Source organism: Podarcis cretensis (genome assembly GCF_951804945.1).
Source record: "Podarcis cretensis genome assembly, chromosome: 17".
Lineage (NCBI taxonomy): Eukaryota > Metazoa > Chordata > Lepidosauria > Squamata > Lacertidae > Podarcis > Podarcis cretensis.
In genome coordinates, this window is record NC_137187.1 from 4602728 (window position 1) to 4619840 (window position 17113).

Sequence of the window (17113 nt, forward strand, 5' to 3'; positions counted from 1 at the left end):
CTGCGCCCCTTTACGTCTCCGCCTTCCACCTCGGCACCCACATCCCCTTTCCCTCCCTCGCTGCTTAGCTTTGAGGGCGGCCAATCAGCGCTTTGCCCACACCCCTTTACGTCACCGCCTTCCACCATGCGGAGCGGACATCCCCTTTCCCTCTGTTGCTGATTTACGACCAATCAGCGCTTTGCCAAGCTTCCGTGAGCTCCAATAGAGCCGCACGGAGGGGTATTTATGGGGTGGGAAGGAAACGCGCTTCGCCGTGGCCAATGGGAACCGGAGGTGGCTTGTTGATTGCTCAGTCCGACGTCCAATCAAGAGGCGCGGTGGCGAGAGCCTGTTGCTAGGCGGTTCCTTCGCCGTTTGTTTTGAATTTTGGCGGCGGTTCCTTATTCGGAATTCTTCGTTATTTTAATTACCGGTGATGGCGAAGCCGGCGAGGGAAAGGTGAGAGGGGAAACTGAGGGAAGCCGAGGGGACCCGAAGCTGAAGGCTGGGAGATTCAGGGCGAAAGGAAGAAAGCTAAAAAGATTTTTTAATTCTCCTTTCCAAAAAAATCCTGAAGCTTTTCTGTTAGGCATCATGTTGACCGAAATACCAAAAAGCCTAAGAACACTTTTTATGTATGCAAGCGCAGCAGCTAGGATTTTAATAGCTAAAAACCGGAAAGACGATTTAATCCCCACAAAAACTGACTGGCAAGCGAAGATGATAGAATATTTAGAACTTGGGAAAATGACTGGGAGAATAAAAGGAAAATCAAATCAGAAAGTAAAGATTGGGCAATATTCAAAGAATATCTTTTATTTTTATTTTTTATATAATTTTTTTTATTAATTTTCCAATTTTTAACAAACACAACAAAAACAACATAGAAACAAACACATAAAATCATAATTTCTTAACCTTATTTCCATTAGCCTCTTTTCTCGGACTTCCCCATACCTTCCCTTTTTGCATCCTTTTATTTTTAACAATTATTCAACAACCCTTTTAGCCAATTAAATATAAATTCATTCTCCCTTTCAATTTCACCCTAAATCAAACAAAATTTACCACTGTAATTCTACGTCTTCCTCTCCCTTAGCATTTTAGCACTCCTCACAAAGAATATCTTTTAAAAGCACTGTGATAATGCAGTTTAGATTGCATCTTGAGGGGTAAGGAAACGTTAATAAAAATAATTTCTTTTGGTAAGTAACGGAAGGGAGTAATAATAAAGAAGTGCACATAGAATAATATGGTGTAAAAAGCACAATGAGGTGAGTCGGAAGTTAAAGTGTGTCTAATGTCAAAGGATATGTTGCTGGTTAGTGGTTTGTGTATGTTTATTGTTATTGTCTATGTTTGATGTAAATTGTTTTGTAATAAAGAACTTTTTAAAATTATAATAAAAAGGAAAGCTTTGAATTGTGCAGTGAGGCTGTGGAACTCCCTGCCACAGGAGGGCGGTGGCGGCTACTGACTTTGGCGACTTCAAATCAGGACTAGACAAATTCAGGGAAGGTAATGATGAAGTGTTGGGTAAGGGTGGAAACATGTCGTGCGCCTTTGGGGGTAGTTTGTCCGCCTTTGGTCCCCACCCTGCACTCAGCTCTCACCTGTGGCTCCTAGAAGTTGTCAGCATGCGATGGGGGGCCATGTCCCAGGAACAACTTTGACTGGCTGCCTAAACCAGACGAGGGCAGCCGATGAGTCCTAAACCCTCATTGAGTTAGGAGCTGCCCTGCATTCAAAGACAGGATCCAGCGGATTGCGTTGACAAGACCAAGAGTGAGGCCAATGGGCAAGAAGGCAGTTTCTGCACCTGCTGTCGGGGGAAGTGAGGGGCAGCTGGGGCTCATCCACCTGGGAAGGTAGCCCATCTAGGAGAAGGGAAAACTCTGATCCTAAACCTTTCAGGAGCTATGTTTGAAACTAACCAGGCGCATTCCGGGCAGATCAGAAACTTACAAAGGGAATGTTTGTGAAGCACAAGTCATGTAATATGGCCGAACAGATGCCAATGTAGGAAACGGAACAAAATCGTGATAGAATGAAAGCAAGGCTTGGAGTTTCTCATGTGCCATTTTCTATTTTATTATTGTACAGTGAGGTTTTGGCCTCCTCCCTAGTGAATAGCGTGACCCAAGCTTTTGGAAAGCTTGTAGACTTATGGAACGAAATGGGTATCAGCAGAGAACTGCAGCTGGAGCGCATGCAGACAGCTAAGGCGCACATTGAGGTATGGAGCAGTGTGTGTGTGATTTGTACTCCAAATGCTCTTAAACAGTTGACTTATTTCAGTTTGTCAATTTATATATTAATGGGTTTTAGGTCCTTCTTTGTGTTTTGTTCCAAATAATATTTTGTTGCTTTAAAGCAGCGGTGTGAGTTTTTGGGAGAAAATTCCAATTTCTAAGTCTGGTGCTCAGACTGTTGCTGGGAGATTAATCTGTTTTGTTTTGTGCTATTTACCATGTGAGTCTTTACATTGACACCCTCCTTCCTGACACTATGACCCAGCTCCCCAAGGAATGAAGGGAGCTGTATTTCAGCAACATCTGGAGGGACGCAGGTTCTTGAGCTAGCAGATCCTGAATCTTTCAGTTAAGTTGCAGGCCTTCATATCTTTGCTGACAAAAGTAATAATGCTCACTAACTTGCATTGCAAAACTTACATGAGCTGCAGCAGTTGGCTTTTATTTTTGCAGAAGTGGCAGTATATTTTGTTCTCTTCCATTTTTACAACAATTGATCCAATGCACAGTTTCTACTTGATTTTGGAGACCTCAGCAGCAAAAATGTAAAGGGCTTACTTAGACAGTCAATGACTGGTCTCTTCCTACATATAAAATGGGTAGGGCTAAATGCAGAGACTAAGAAAATATGGTCCAGGTCCCAAAGCACCTGGTTAAATATTTCCATTTTTCGACCAACCTTATAGTATTTACAAAAGCTATAAGCCAAGCTGTCTGCTGATAGTTATCTGAAACACATCAGTAGATGAAAAGGAATGTGAAGAAAGAACTCATTTTATAGAAACTTCCACCCCCCAGTTTTCTTGATGGCTGGGAGGAGGTTATTTGCTACTGACAAGTTGCTGTGTGTAAACATGGTTTAAAGCCAGCCAGCTAATAATGCAAAAAACAGGAAGCCTCAGGAAGCCTACCAGACCACACTCCAGTTACTGAGTTTGGGAGATGGTAGTTTATATGTCAGAAACACTTCTTCTGTTACAAACTTGAGTGGTGTGTATTTTAAAATGCAGAACATTAATGTGGCACAAATTCTTAATTTAGCTATGGGTGCAATGCTTTAATTTGACAGTTAATAAATCTGATAAAGAACTGTACTTACACTACTGTTGTATGGGTTTTTGGATAGACTCTGTTGAATGAAATGATTGAGGAAGAAAGTAGTTTGAAAGAAAAAATTGAAAATGACATTGAAATACAGAAGTCTCAGTTGAATATCGTGAGATACGAACTCAAGCTGGACCCTTACCAGGCAAGTTGCTTCACTGCTGCTTATTCCGGATAACAAAGCACAAAGATGTCATTTAGGTTGCAGTCCTATACTTGATATACCAGGGAGCAACCCTCATTAAGTTCAGTGGTGCTTACATCTGATTAGACTTGTATACAATTACAGTGTTAACGACAATGGGCTGATATCTGCCACCATGATGAGTTTTTATTCTCAGCACTGTTTCTGTAATTACCATTGCATTTGAAAATGTGGAGCTCTTGCTTTGCACATGTAAGGTTTCTATTGAACACTTGGAATCTCTAGAGCCCTCTGATGGGCATAATTGTAATTAATGTGATTCTTCAGAGCTGCTTTTTACTGTTGTAATGAATTAAGACTTAAAATATTTGGTCTGGCGGCTGACTGGAAGGTTACTGTTCAAATACAAATTCTGCTTCGGTACAGACTTGTCAAAATGTGATCTTTGCTCAGTACTGCCACTCACTGTAGTGTCAATAGAGGCATCCTTCCACTTATGCACGGCACCAGGAAATAATTAAATGATTTGATTCAAACCTGGAAATGACGAGAGAGAGCTGGAGAGTCTGTGTGGCTCACAAGGAGACCTTCCCTGGAAACCAAAGAGGATGTCAGTGAGAGCATAGGAAGCCCCAAAGAGACTGGAGGTGCAGCAGGGCTTTGTTTACGCTGCTCAGCCTACCCACAGCTGATGTGCGGGGTAGCAGCAATTTCCTGCATGTCCTCCAGCCTCCTGCCAGCCCCAAAGTTTCAATTATAGTTGTGGGTGTTTTTGGATACAGTATATTTTGTGTGGATTGAAGAGAGAGCGGCTGAGATGGCATTTGAAAAGGCTTAGAGGGGGCTCCCCACTTTGCATGATTTCAGTTATGCGTGCAGGGACCAAAATGTAACCCCTGCGTAAGAGAGGGGGACATCTGTACATTTCTGCACCTAACCCTTTGTGACTCTTTACAGGTTGGTGATGGCTTATCCATCATCCAGTTAGAAAAAGAGTTTCGTCTGGCTTTAGAAGGCGCTCTTAAAGAAAAACAAGAGAGGCTGACGAAGTTGAAACAGTTGCAGCTAGAGGAGCAGAGACTATGTTCAGAGCTTTACGCTACTCCATACTACATACCGACCGGCAGTGTTCCAAGTTGTTTGCAGCTGGAAGAATTAGACAAACATGTTCAGCAGCTCTTGAAAGTGAAGGTGTAGTACTGACCCCTCCCCCTTTGCATTATTTAAACAGAAACATTGTATTTATTTTTATTTATTGAATTTATATACCCAATATATAGTAAAAATTGGAGGTTCTGATAAGGCTTGCTGGGCTTGGACCCAGGTATGAGCCACAAATGGAGGCATTGTATGGCTTCTGAATATTTCTCTGGTTTGAATTAAAATGTAAGAAGAATTCTCAGCAACTTACACTTTCCCCCTCCCCTCTAGCTAGCCCCTAAATGGTTACTTTTGCAGCCAGGAGACCTGCTGTTGGGGCCTCTAGATGTGTAAAAGTTAGAAGTGAAGATAGGGTTGCCACATTTTACAAAGTGAAAATCCAGACAGAAGAGTTGTAGAGTTTTGTTTTGTTTTGTTTTTGCAAATAAATTGAAGCTATTTCTGAGGAAGATCTGCAAAATGACACTGCCGCCATGCGTGCGGATTTTCCCAGACATTTCTCCAATTTACGCCTGGACATTGCTTGCGGTTACAGTATTACAGATATGTCTGGGAAGTTCCATATGGCAACCCTAAAACTTGAATTCACTCTGAAATAAATATTTTCCCTTGAGAGAGGGGGAGTGATTCAACTTACTTCTAAGCTAGTCTGGTATGAATTATAGGGAGTTTCCTCATGCCTACTAAACATGCTGCTTTCTTATCTCCTGGCAAATTGCTTTTGAATGCTTGTTCTAGAAAAATTGCATTTAATTCATATCAGATATTCATTCTGGTTATCCAGAATTAGCAAATAGCCTTAATCAATAAACGAATCTGTTCATTTTTTGTTGAGCGGGTGAAACTAGTTTGATATTCCTGTGTTGCACTTAAAGTTGGACAGTGTCAGGAATATTGTCAATCTGTTTTGTTGGGTTAAACATGTGATTTTTAGATGTTCTTTATATCTGAGACCTCATGACAGCATTACATTTGAAAGCTGTTTGATCTGACTATTTAAATCATTTTATTTGTTTAGGAGCAAAGATTGAAAGAGTTTTTTAAACTAAGGGGAAAGGTCAGGCAGTATAATAAAGAAATTGGACACACACCAGATGGGACACTGGAAAGTGATATGTTGAGTGATGAAGAAGAATGCATTTGCCTTACAAAGAAAAACCTTGAGGATCTTGAATTGCTTGTTCATCAGGTTGGTCTTTTGAATGTAAAAAAGATGTATTCACATGAATGAGGCTGCTGTTCAGATTGTTTAGCCCACATGAATACCAGAACCAATATGGTCCTTAAATGATGTTGGGCAAATGCAACAGGTGTGCCATTTATAACCATGGCTTGCAAAGTGCAATAAAGGCCTCCAATATGGAGGTATAAGTGCTGTCTTATAGTCAGGCCAATGGGTCTTCTGTAGCTAATAATGCTGCAAGGTGGTATGTGTGGGCCATGCAGTGTAATAGTGAATGAGGGTTCCATCTCTATTCTAACTTCCCACTCCCTGCCTTCAGCCATTTGAAATGAGACGGTGGAGCACAGGTTCCCTGTTGGAACTGTTGGGATGCAACTCGGTTTGAACTGGAGGCTGCTTTGTCTCCATGGGAAAGAGTAGATAGAAGGAAGAACCTCCAAGTTGCCTAGACTGTCCTTTAACCTGTACTGACCTTCCATCATGTGTTAGACATGTTTTTAGGGTTCCTGACCTCATTTCCTTCTTTTTCTACATCATCGCTGGGAAAGGAAACATCCTTGCATCTTCCCTATACAGTTGTACAGTGGTACCTCGGGTTACGAACGTAATTCGTTCCAGAGGTCCGTTCTTAACCTGAGGCACACTTTCGCTAATGGGGCCTCCCACCACTCCGCCGGCGTGCAATTTCCGTTCTCATCCTAGGGCAAAGTTCTCAACCCAAGGTACTACTTCTGGGTTAGCAGAGTTTGTAACCTGAAGTGTTTGTAACCAAGGTACCACTGTACCTTGGAAGTCAAACGGAATCCGTTCCAGAAGTCCATACAACTTCCGAAACGTTTGAAAACCAAAACGTGGCTTCTCATTGGCTGCAGGAACCTCCTGCAGCCAATCGGAAGCCCCATTGGACTTTCGGCTTTCAAAAGAGCATTCAAAAACCGGAACAGTCAACTTCGGGTTTCGATTGTTCAGGAGCCAAAATGTTCGAGAACTAGGCTGTTCGACTTTCAAGGTACGGCTGTATGTGTATTTTCTTCAATAAACTTAACTTCCATCTTTTTCCAAACTCAAGAGTCTTGGTGTAATTATATCCAGGCTAAATTTTGTTCTACTCCAACAGTAATTCAATGTTCAGTTAAGCTTCCAAGCTGCATGTTAACTTCAAAACACCAACATTCTCTCCCCCCCCCCCCCCGCCTTATAGAACTGATAATCACAATACTTCATTGCTTAATTTTGGTACCATGATCAAGGAGTGTTGGCATGCACTTTTCCTGAGAAGATGATGGTGGTGGTGGTGTTACATCTGGCTTGACTTGCTCTTGAGACTATATGAGACTTACCTTGTTGCTGCCTTTTCCACATAGCTGTTTTGTACGAACTGATGTAGATGTGCCTTTGTAGTTGCAGGTCAAGAAAGACTCTCTAATTGCCAGCAGAGACGCTCTGGTGAAAGAGGTGCAAGTTTTGTGGGACAGACTTCAACAGCCACAGGAGAAGCAGGAGCAACTCACAATGTTGGCAAGCAGATGTCCTATTTCTGAAGCAATAAAAATGGTAATAGAATCAGAATTCTGATGGCACTGTTCATTAATATTAGACTGACTACAATGGTCTCTTATGTAATTTACAATACAGAAAGGTAAGAGTCGCTTAAAACTACAGAATCAGACTTCAGTTTAAATGTGTGCTGGATTTTTTAAAAAGTCTTCTGTAGGCTCTGGAAGATCGGGGGGGGGGGGTTGCCTGACCTCAGCTGGAAGGGTATTCCACAAAGTTGGGTCTACAATACTGAATTCACAGCTCCTGGTGGATACAAGCCACGAATCTGAGCCACTAACATTGACTCTGCCCAAGTCCTTGATAATCAGGCAAGGATATTGTTGGGATACTGCCAGGGAGACAAAGGCCATCACTGCCTCCACGTCGACTCCGGACGTCCATCGACCTCCCATAGATACAGTATCAGCAATTAGCGACACGAGCTCCAGAAAATAGCTTTCCACATTCCAGAACTGATGCACGCTCTATCAGCAGATAATGCACAGCGAAAGTTGCACTCAGGAGAGTATCTTTTAAGGTGGAACGGAAATATCCTAACAGATATATGGGATTAGGCAGTACCTGTGGTATCCTGGACCCACATTGTTGAGGGCCTTGTAAATTACCATATCTTTTGCCCTATAGGACGCATTCCCCCCCCCCCAAAAAAAAATAAAAATAAAGGGGAAATGTGTGTGCGTCCTATGGGGCGAATGCAGGCTTTCACTGAAGCCTGGAGAGCGAGAGGCGTCGGTGCGCACCAACCCCTCTCACTCTCCAGGCTTCAGGAAGCTATCCACAAGCCTTGGGAGCCCGGCAGGAGCCCACCGGGCTCCCAAGGCTTGCAGATAGCAGCCTTTTCTGGGGTCGGGGGAAGCTCAGGCATCCCCCGCCCCAGCCCCGCGGCTGGGGGGGGGGAATAAATATTTTTTATTTATTTCCCCCCAAAAAAACCCAACAACGAGGTGCTATGGGCCAGTGCGCCCTATAGGGCGAAAAATACGGTAATACAAGAACCTTGAACTTGGTCGTGTAGTGTTCAGGCAGTCCATGCAAACCTTGGAGCACTAAAGTTACATCCCGGTGATAGTCATTCCTGATCAACAGTCTAGACATAGTGTTTTGCAGCAGCTGGAGCCTCCAGGTCTAAGAGTAGCCCCACATAGGGCACATTGCAGTAATCAAGTCTTGATTGTAAAAGAACGGCTGTAGTTGACATACCAGCTATAGCTGGTAAAAGGCACTCCTATTGAAATTAATGGACCTACCTTAAGTCGTGCTCATTAATTTCAGGGAGTCTAGTCTGAGTAAAACTTAGTTGATTACTACCCAGTGTTTTTTCCCCCAGATGTTGATATTTGCTGACTTTACCACCTGTTTTGTTTCACTGGATCTGCTTTGATGCTAGACCCTCAACAGTTTTGTGTCTCTCACCTGCAGTGAGTGGTATTTTAATTTTGAAGCTTCTGAAATAGCAGCTGCATGTGTTTATTTAAAATATTTCTTCTTCAGATACATTAATATGAGATGTATGTAGTTGCTTAAAACTATAGAATCAAGTTTCAGTTAAAATACCTGCTGGGTTAAAAGAAAAGTTGCCCAGAGAAGGGTCTTTCCAGAAGACATAGGCAGGAAAAGGCACATTTTCAGGCATTTGAACCCAAAGCTATTTAAGGCTTTAAAGTTTAGTAGTACCTTAAATTGGATAATGCAGGAGCCTTCTCATTTTACTGTCTGGAGCTAACATCTTGCTCTAATGTATTTTGAGCGTGTGGTCTTATTCTAAGCTCAGCTGACATGGAAGCATTAAATTTAAGTGTGGAGGAAATGGCCATTAAAAAAAAAAAGTTCTAAAAAGTTAATTGTATTCTATGTGAATGCCTCTTGGTGTCAAACTGACAGATCAGATTACTCCAGTTTCAGGAATATCCTCAGTCTGCGTACATCACTGCTACAGCCTTTGCTGTAACAAATTTGTAGTCATGGAGAAGTCTGAGTAATTGTCTGGAAATAGTGAAAGCAAGATCTCCATTGCCAAATGCAATAACCATGAGACACTTGTTTTGTTTTCATTAGTGGGAAGAGGAGTTGGAGAACCTGGAAGTGCTGAAGAAGGAATGTTTAAAACAAATTACTTTCAGAGTCAGGCAAGAACTTCATGATTTCTGGGGGAAATGCTTTTATTCTGAGGAACAAAGAGCTGCGTTTCAGCCCTTTTTAAGTGGTAATTCCTTACATCTTATATCTTTCAAATACAAACCTGTATTTTGTGTCTACTTATGACTAAAGACAGGTAAAACTATTTTTTGTCATAATTTAATTTTAAAAATGGAATGTCTGGTTGATGAGGTAAAATTCTGTTAAATCTTCTAGGGCTGGGTCACAGTGAAAGTGCTTAGTCGCTATTTGATCCTCGTCTTCTAGTTGCAGAGTCATGCCATGTGCCTAATGAAACCTTAACTCTTGCTTTTTTGCTTTAGATAATTTCTCTGAAGAGTTGTTGAGTCAACATGATGAGGAACTTTTGAGAATAAAAGAGGTTTATGAGAAAAACAAACACCTATATGATAATGTTCACAAATGGAATGCCATCTGGGAGCGTTTGGGTGAACTGGAGGTCAGAAGTACTGAATGCTTATGTTATCTCACTGCAGAGAGGGAAACACGAAGCTGTTTTTAGATATGGGTAAAATCGAGGTGATGGGACGCGGGTGGCGCTGTGGGTAAAAGCCTCAGCACCTAGGGCTTGCCGATCGAAAGGTCGGCGGTTCGAATCCCTGCGGCGGGGTGCGCTCCCGCTGCTCGGTCCCAGCGCCTGCCAACCTAGCAGTTCGAAAGCACCCCCGGGTGCAAGTAGATAAATAGGGACCACTTACTGGTGGGAAGGTAAACGGCGTTTCCGTGTGCTGCGCTGGCTCGCCAGATGCAGCTTTGTCGCGCTGGCCACGTGACCCGGAAGTGTCTCCGGACAGCGCTGGCCCTCAGCCTCTTAAGTGAGATGGGCGCACAACCATAGAGTCTGTCAAGACTGGCCCGTACGGGCAGGGGTACCTTTACCTTTACCTACTAAAATCTAGGTGAGCACCAGACACAAGATTCAACTTGTATCTGAAGCTTTGGGTAGGAGCCCAGTCTGTTTTGGAGCTGCTCTTTGGTCTTTTCAATTCATCTCATTATTTGGGACCAAGATACAGTGGTACCTTGGTTTATGAACTTAATCCGTTCCAGAAGTCCGTTCTTAAACCAAAGCGTTCTTATACCGAGGCGTGCTTTCCCATAGCAGCGAGGGACTCAATTTACAAATGGAACACACTCAACAGGAAGCAGAACATGTTCTAATTCCAAGGCAAAGTTCACAAACCAAAACACCTACTTCCGGGTTTGCAGCGTTCTTAATGCAAGTTGTTCATAAACTAAGCTTTTCTTAAACCAAGGTACCACTGATCTGTTAAAAACAAAACTGCCACCCAACCCCACCTCTATCTGTTCACTCCGTCCTTGGAGGTTTTGAAGCAGAGATTGGGTGGCCATTTATGATTATAATGGGAATCTAAAACTGTATTGCTTCCCTTCCACAGAAGTGGATGAAATGAGCAGGCATGGGCCCCTGCAGGGTGGATTAACACTCCCAAATTGTAGGCAAATACACCAAACGGAGCAAATGAGCGAAAGCTAGCCAACGGAACAGTGCACTTGTTCAAAAGTGACCATTTGACACAACTGTCAGAAACGTACAGCTTCTATACTGTATAGACACAAGGATACTAGGATGATACCAGCCCACCCATCATTCGCTGATAAATGCATAAAGCAGCTATGCAATGTTATTTGCTTGACTTCAAAGGAACTGACATATGCCACTGAGCCGCAAATACCCTCATACAGTGGTGCCCCGCAAGACGAACGCCTCGCAAGACGGAAAACCCGCTAGACGAAAGGGTTTTCCGTTTTGGAGGCGCTTCGCAAAACGAATTTCCCTATGGGCTTGCTTCGCAAGACGAAAATGTCTTGCGAGTTCCTGCGGGTCCCCCCCCCCCTTTTTCCCCCTTTTCCTAAGCCGCTAAGCCGTTTATCAGCTGATCCGCTGATAAGCTGCTTTACAGCTGATCGCTAAAAGCCGCTAAACCGCTAATAGCACTAATCCGCTAAGCTGTCAATGGGCTTGCTTCGCAAGACGAAAAAACCGCTATACAAAGAGCCTCACGGAACAGATTAATTTCGTCTTGCGAGGCACCACTGTACTTGGTACTTTGAAAGGATAATCTTTTATCTGCCTGGGCTTGTACTAGAATAAGAGCCACAATCTTACTCGGAATGGCAAGATTCTTCTGAATGTCTGCTTCAGGTTTTTGCTCTAGGAGGCTTAGTTTGGTCAGAATCGAGTGTATACGCTTCCAGAGTTAATGCTAAATACATTACTTCTGGTGAATGAGCCACCATAGCCACTAGAGGGCTGTGGAAAATTTGTGTCCTGGGCTTTTAGACTCGTCCACCCATTTAGTATAGGTAAACAATCAGTTACTTAATGTGTAACCTGTTTTCCTTCTGTATTCAGAAAAAATCGACAGATCCAAGCAGACTTCTAAACAGAGGGGGTACCTTACTCAAAGAGGAAAGGGAAAGATCAAAGCTTCAAAAACAATTGTTAAAGGTAAGTCCCAGGGGCATTTTTGTGTAGTTTCCATCCATTTGGGTGAAATTTGGTGCCTGATCCACATGAACACACCTAAGTAAAACAATAGACGTAACCCCTTGTTGACTAACACTCCTTGGCAAAGCAGTTCTAGCATGTAGATAATGCTTTCATCTCATAAACTTTGGAAGTATTTTCTGTGCATATAAAGTTGCCTCTGGAAAAAGCACATTGAGGACACCTCAAATTTGAGGTCCAAGTGACTTAAGGTTCTTAGCATGCTTGATCGTTTCTTGGCTGGTCTAGCTAACCTCTCTAATAGTGTAGAAGAAAGTGAATTGTTCAGCTGCAAACGGAGTTGGGAGAGTGCCTTGAATAGTGGCAGTGTGAAGTTTAAAGTCTTTCTGAAATTGACTAAACTGATTGTCAGTTCAAGGTTGATATTTTAAGTCCAAACCACCTTCCTGGTATAGACTGAGCATATCATTTAGCTCTTAAGAGGAGATGCTGCTGGTCATTCCATGACCTGTGAATTGTGACAGGTTGGCCTTCTCTGTGATAGCACACACTCTGGAATGCCCTCCCTTGGGTAATTTTTGAGATGGAAGCAGTAATGACCTCCGAATGCCTTGTGAAAACGGGCTTGCTCAAGGTTTATTCAAGCTTCACGCAAGCTTTCCTGACTCTTTTAAAGTTTATTTTATTATTGTTTTGCATACTGCTTAGTTTTTATTATGATATAAAGTTGTGCTTTATTTTTATTTCCCTTTTAATTTAGTTTTTAGGAAATGTTACATTTATATTTTTAGGTGAACTGCATTGAGATTTTTATTAAATAGTATTTTTTATTTTTAAAAAACTTTTTTGCCAAAACTAGTTGGGGGAAGAACTGAAGAAAGATACTGAAGACTGGGAGAAGGAAAATAACTCACACTTCCTTGTTAATAATCAGAGGTTTCTGGACTCCATGGCCCTTCAATTGCAGCATCACAAAATTAAGAAAGATCAACCCAAAATTGTAAGTTTTGCATGTGAGTCACTTAATGCAGCCCATTATTTATTTGATAAAAATGTGATTGCCGTGTTTGGGATGTGTTGTCAATTCTTTACTAAATAATGACTGTTCCTTATTGACTCTGTCTGCCATGTTCTCTTTGGTGTTCTCTCACTTTTGTCTGGTTGCTGTTGCAAAGTTAGTCACTTAAGCTAGGATCTAGCCAGCATTTGAAGCTAGTTACAAATTCAAAGCTAATTCTGGCTAGCACAAAATGTGGTTCATCACCAATGTTTACAACTGAGGGAGAAGGAACACATGATCCAGCAGTCTAGTTGCCCATCCAAATGACAGCAGATGTTCTATATACATCGCAGACCATGTCATAATTGTGTGTCTTGTCTGTATAACAACCTGGCAAACAGGTTGGGACTAGATTTGCAAGCTTTCATTTTCTTTGCAGCACAGAACCATTACATTTCCCCCACAAAATAATCAGTGGAGTGCTTGAATGTTAGCCTATGATGACGTTCTTTCTCAGTCTTGCAGGAGTGTTTCTTTTTCTCTGTGCCTGGTGGGAAGAGGGAAGTTTGACAGCAGGGATGTGGTGATGCTGCCGCAGCCATGTGTGAAAGCAGACTGCTTCTGGGGTACTGTTGATTCTTGCTACCCAAGGACAGAGCTTGTACAAAACAATAAGGTTGTCAGGGGAGAGCATAGCAGTGCCAGCAAGACATGCTTAACTGTTCAGAATATGTGGAATGCAAACGTTGACTATGTCACTGAAACATCACTGGGTGTGCATTGGCTCCTTAGAAACCTGTGAAAAGCAGCTACTGGTCCTATTTTACAAGTGCTGGAGCACTAAATATAAGTGCCACACTTTCTACAAATTCTCAAGGGTGGACTGAACATATTCTTGGTTATGGATCACTCATTTATCAACTGTGGGCTGCAAATGTATGTGGACCAGCAGCCTTCATGCTTGCAGCATTTCTTTTTACTGCCCCTGGGGACTTTCAGATAATAATAATGATAATAATAATAATATTACACCCCACCCATCTGGCTGGGTTTCCATAGCCACTCTGGGCAGCTTCCAACAAGAGATTAAAAATACATTAAAACATTAGTCATTAAAAACTTCCCTAAACAGGGCTGCTAAAGTTAGATAGATAAGATAAACTTTATTCACATTAGCCAACGGCCATAGCAACATAAAACAAGCAATATATACAAACAAAATAAAGTTAGATAGTTGTTTATTTCCTTGACATCTGATGGGAGGGCGTTCCGCAGGGTGGGTGTCACTACCGAGAAGGCTCTCTGCCTGGTTCCCTGTAACCTCACTTTTCGCAGTGAGGGAACCGCCAGAAGGCCCCCGGCGCTGGACCTCAGTGTCCGGGCTAAACGATGGGGGTGGAGATGCTCCTTCAGGTATACTGGGCCGAGGCCAGCACCAACACTTTGAATTGTGCTTGGAAACATACTGGGAGCCAATGTAGGTCTTTCAAGACCTGTGTTATGTGGCCTCTGCAGTCTAGCTGGATTCTGGATTAGTTGCAGTTTCTGGGTCACCTTCAAAGGTAGCCCCACCTTTGGGGCGACCTTTGAAATACTGAACATCTCTTGGAAGTATCAGGGTGGAGCTTTTGCTCGGTAGGGCTGTAGGGCTCTTTCTGTTAGCTGCTGCTCCAATGTAGAAAGATGCAACAGAGAACTTACTGAAGAATTGCATTGTTGTTTAACAGAGTTAAAGCAATGTTTATTTCGTGTGTTTTTTGCAGTCATTGAAGAGGGATGAATGTGGAACTCCCAAATCAGCCACTAAAAGACCAGCAGGAGGTGTGAACATGCCACCTCCTAGCAAGATGCGGAAAGTAAATAATCTTTTGGTCCAACAGGCAATTATCTGATAGAAATCGTGTGTGTGCTTCGAAGCCAAAGTACAAGTAGCCCTATTCGACTAGCTTGCATCAGCCAGAAGCAAAGTACTGTAATGACAACTTGCCTTATTTTATTTGACAGAACCCCTGTATGTGTGTATGGGAAATTCATCCGGAAGACAAAAATGTATCAAGGAGTTAGTGATCTGCCATGGTTACCCTTCCTGCCTTTGTTCCTTCCCCTTCCCTTGCTCTTGTTAAGTTTTTTGATGGTGTGAGAACAGTCTTTAACGTCCTGAAGATTGGGAGGAGGTGAAGCACAGGGTGTAGGAAGGCTTCCAACAAGAGATTAAAAATACATTAAAATGTTGCAGTTACAGATAGGTAGCCGTGTTGGTCTGCCATAGTCAAAACAAAATAAAAAAATTCCTTCCAGTAGCACCTTAAAGACCAACTAAGTTAGTTCTTGGTATGAGCTTTCGTGTGGTATGGTATCTGAAGAAGTGTGCATGCACACGAAAGCTCATACCAAGAACTAACTTAGTTGGTCTTTAAGGTGCTACTGGAAGGAATTTTTTTATTTTATTAAAATGTTGCACATTAAAAACTCCCTAAACAGGGCTGCCTTCAGATGCCTTCTAAATGTCAGGTAGTTGTTTATCTGTTTGACATCTGATGGGAGGGCATTCTACAGGGTGGGTGCTACTACCAAGAAAGCCCTCTGCCTGGTTCCCTGTAGCTTTTGCTTCTCTCAGTGAGTTATAATTTTTACAAGTATACATCAAATAAAAACCATGAATCTTCAGACTTCTCACCATCCCCTCCATGGGTCCTATTATCATTTTCAACTGCATATTATTTCATCATCCATATTTTAGGTCTATCCATATTATCCAACATTACAAGTTTTGTTAAAACCCTGCTGATGTTTCCATTTGCTTACAGTGGTCTCTTAAATAAGTTATAAATCTTTCCCATTCTTTCTTGAAACTTTTGTCTGCTTGGTTTCTAAGTTTTCCAATCAGTTTTGCCATTTCGGCATAGTCCAACAGCTTAATTTGCCATTCTTCTCTAGTAAGGACTCTTATCTTCTTTCCATCTCTGGGCAAAAGCATCCGTACAGCAGTTGTTGTGTACATAACAAGTCTTTTCTGCTCCTTTGGAATCTCAGTACCTACGATTCCTAATTAAAAAAAGCTTCTGGTTTCCTTATAAAAGTTATTTGATAACATTATTTTCATTTCATTATATATCATTTACCAGAATGCTTTTACAACCTTACACGTCCACCACATATGATAAAAGGTACCTCCTTGTTCTTTACCTTTCCAACAAATGTTCGTTCTTGTCTTATATATTTTTGCTAGTTTAGTAGGAGTCAGATAGCACCTATGCATCAATTTCATGTAATATTTTTTCAACGTACAACATGCTGAAATTTTTTAATCCATTTGCATAACCTTTCCCAATCAAAACATTAGGTATTATGCCCCAAATCCCTAGCCCAGTGTATCATCAGGTGGCATAATATAAAAATAAAACATTAAAATCAGTTTGGTCAAACTCATGCTGGTAGCTTCGAGAACACTATCCAACTATCTCGTCCTCTGTCATCCCCTTCTCCTTGTGCCCTCCCATCTTTCCCAACATCAGGGTCTTTTCCAAGGAGTCTTCTCTTCTCCTGAGGTGGCCAATGTATTGGAGCCTCAGCTTCAGGAGCTGTCTTTCCAGTGAGCACTCAGGGCTGATTTCCTTCAGAATGGATAGGTTTGATCTTCTTGCAGTCCATGGGACTCTCAAGAGTCTCCTCCAGCACCAGAATTAAAAAGCATCCATTCTTCGGCGATCAGCCTTCTTTATGCTTTCACTTCCATACATCACTACTGGGAAAACCATAGCTTTTACTATACGGACCTTTGTTGGCAAGGTGATGTCTCTACTTTTTAAGACGCTGTCTAGGTTTGTCATTGCTTTTCTCCCAAGAAGCAGGCGTCTTTTAATTTCGTGGCTACTGTCACCATCTGCAGTGATCATGGAGCCCAAGAAAGTAAAATCTCTCAATTGGATATCTATATTGCAGCTATGTTGCAGCTCCCTCTAGGGAGGGTGATGTCCAATTTCATATCATGAACACCAGATGGCAGTGCATCATAAAGAAAGCCTTTCCCACAAACACATCCCTCAAATACCGTAAATCTGTAAGACAGCCATGCGTTTGACCTTGAAGCATTGTA

General features: G+C 42.2%; 1 protein-coding gene across 1 annotated transcript; it reads left to right on the forward strand.

Annotated features, from left to right (window-relative positions):
- Window positions 1-345: 345 nt before the first annotated feature.
- On the forward strand, window positions 346-15242 carry LOC307206547 (protein regulator of cytokinesis 1-like). The gene is made up of 11 exons (XM_079959916.1): window positions 346-441; window positions 2086-2218; window positions 3361-3483; window positions 4441-4674; window positions 5663-5833; window positions 7229-7381; window positions 9443-9590; window positions 9847-9983; window positions 11922-12017; window positions 12877-13017; window positions 14781-15242. The coding sequence occupies exons 1-11, from the start codon at window positions 419-421 to the stop codon at window positions 14907-14909; spliced, it is 1488 nt and encodes a 495-aa protein (XP_079816042.1). The 5' UTR covers window positions 346-418; the 3' UTR covers window positions 14910-15242.
- Window positions 15243-17113: the final 1871 nt, after the last annotated feature.

What these genes read in the sequence shown, in the direction of transcription:
- LOC307206547 (XM_079959916.1), top strand. Translation starts at nt 419, where the DNA reads ATGGCGAAGCCGGCGAGGGAAAG. An exon ending in CAGCTAAGGCGCACATTGAG is followed by an intron (nt 2,219 to 3,360) that starts GTATGGAGCAGT and finishes GTTTTTGGATAG; the next exon opens with ACTCTGTTGAATGAAATGAT. An exon ending in TTCAAAAACAATTGTTAAAG is followed by an intron (nt 12,018 to 12,876) that starts GTAAGTCCCAGG and finishes TGCCAAAACTAG; the next exon opens with TTGGGGGAAGAACTGAAGAA.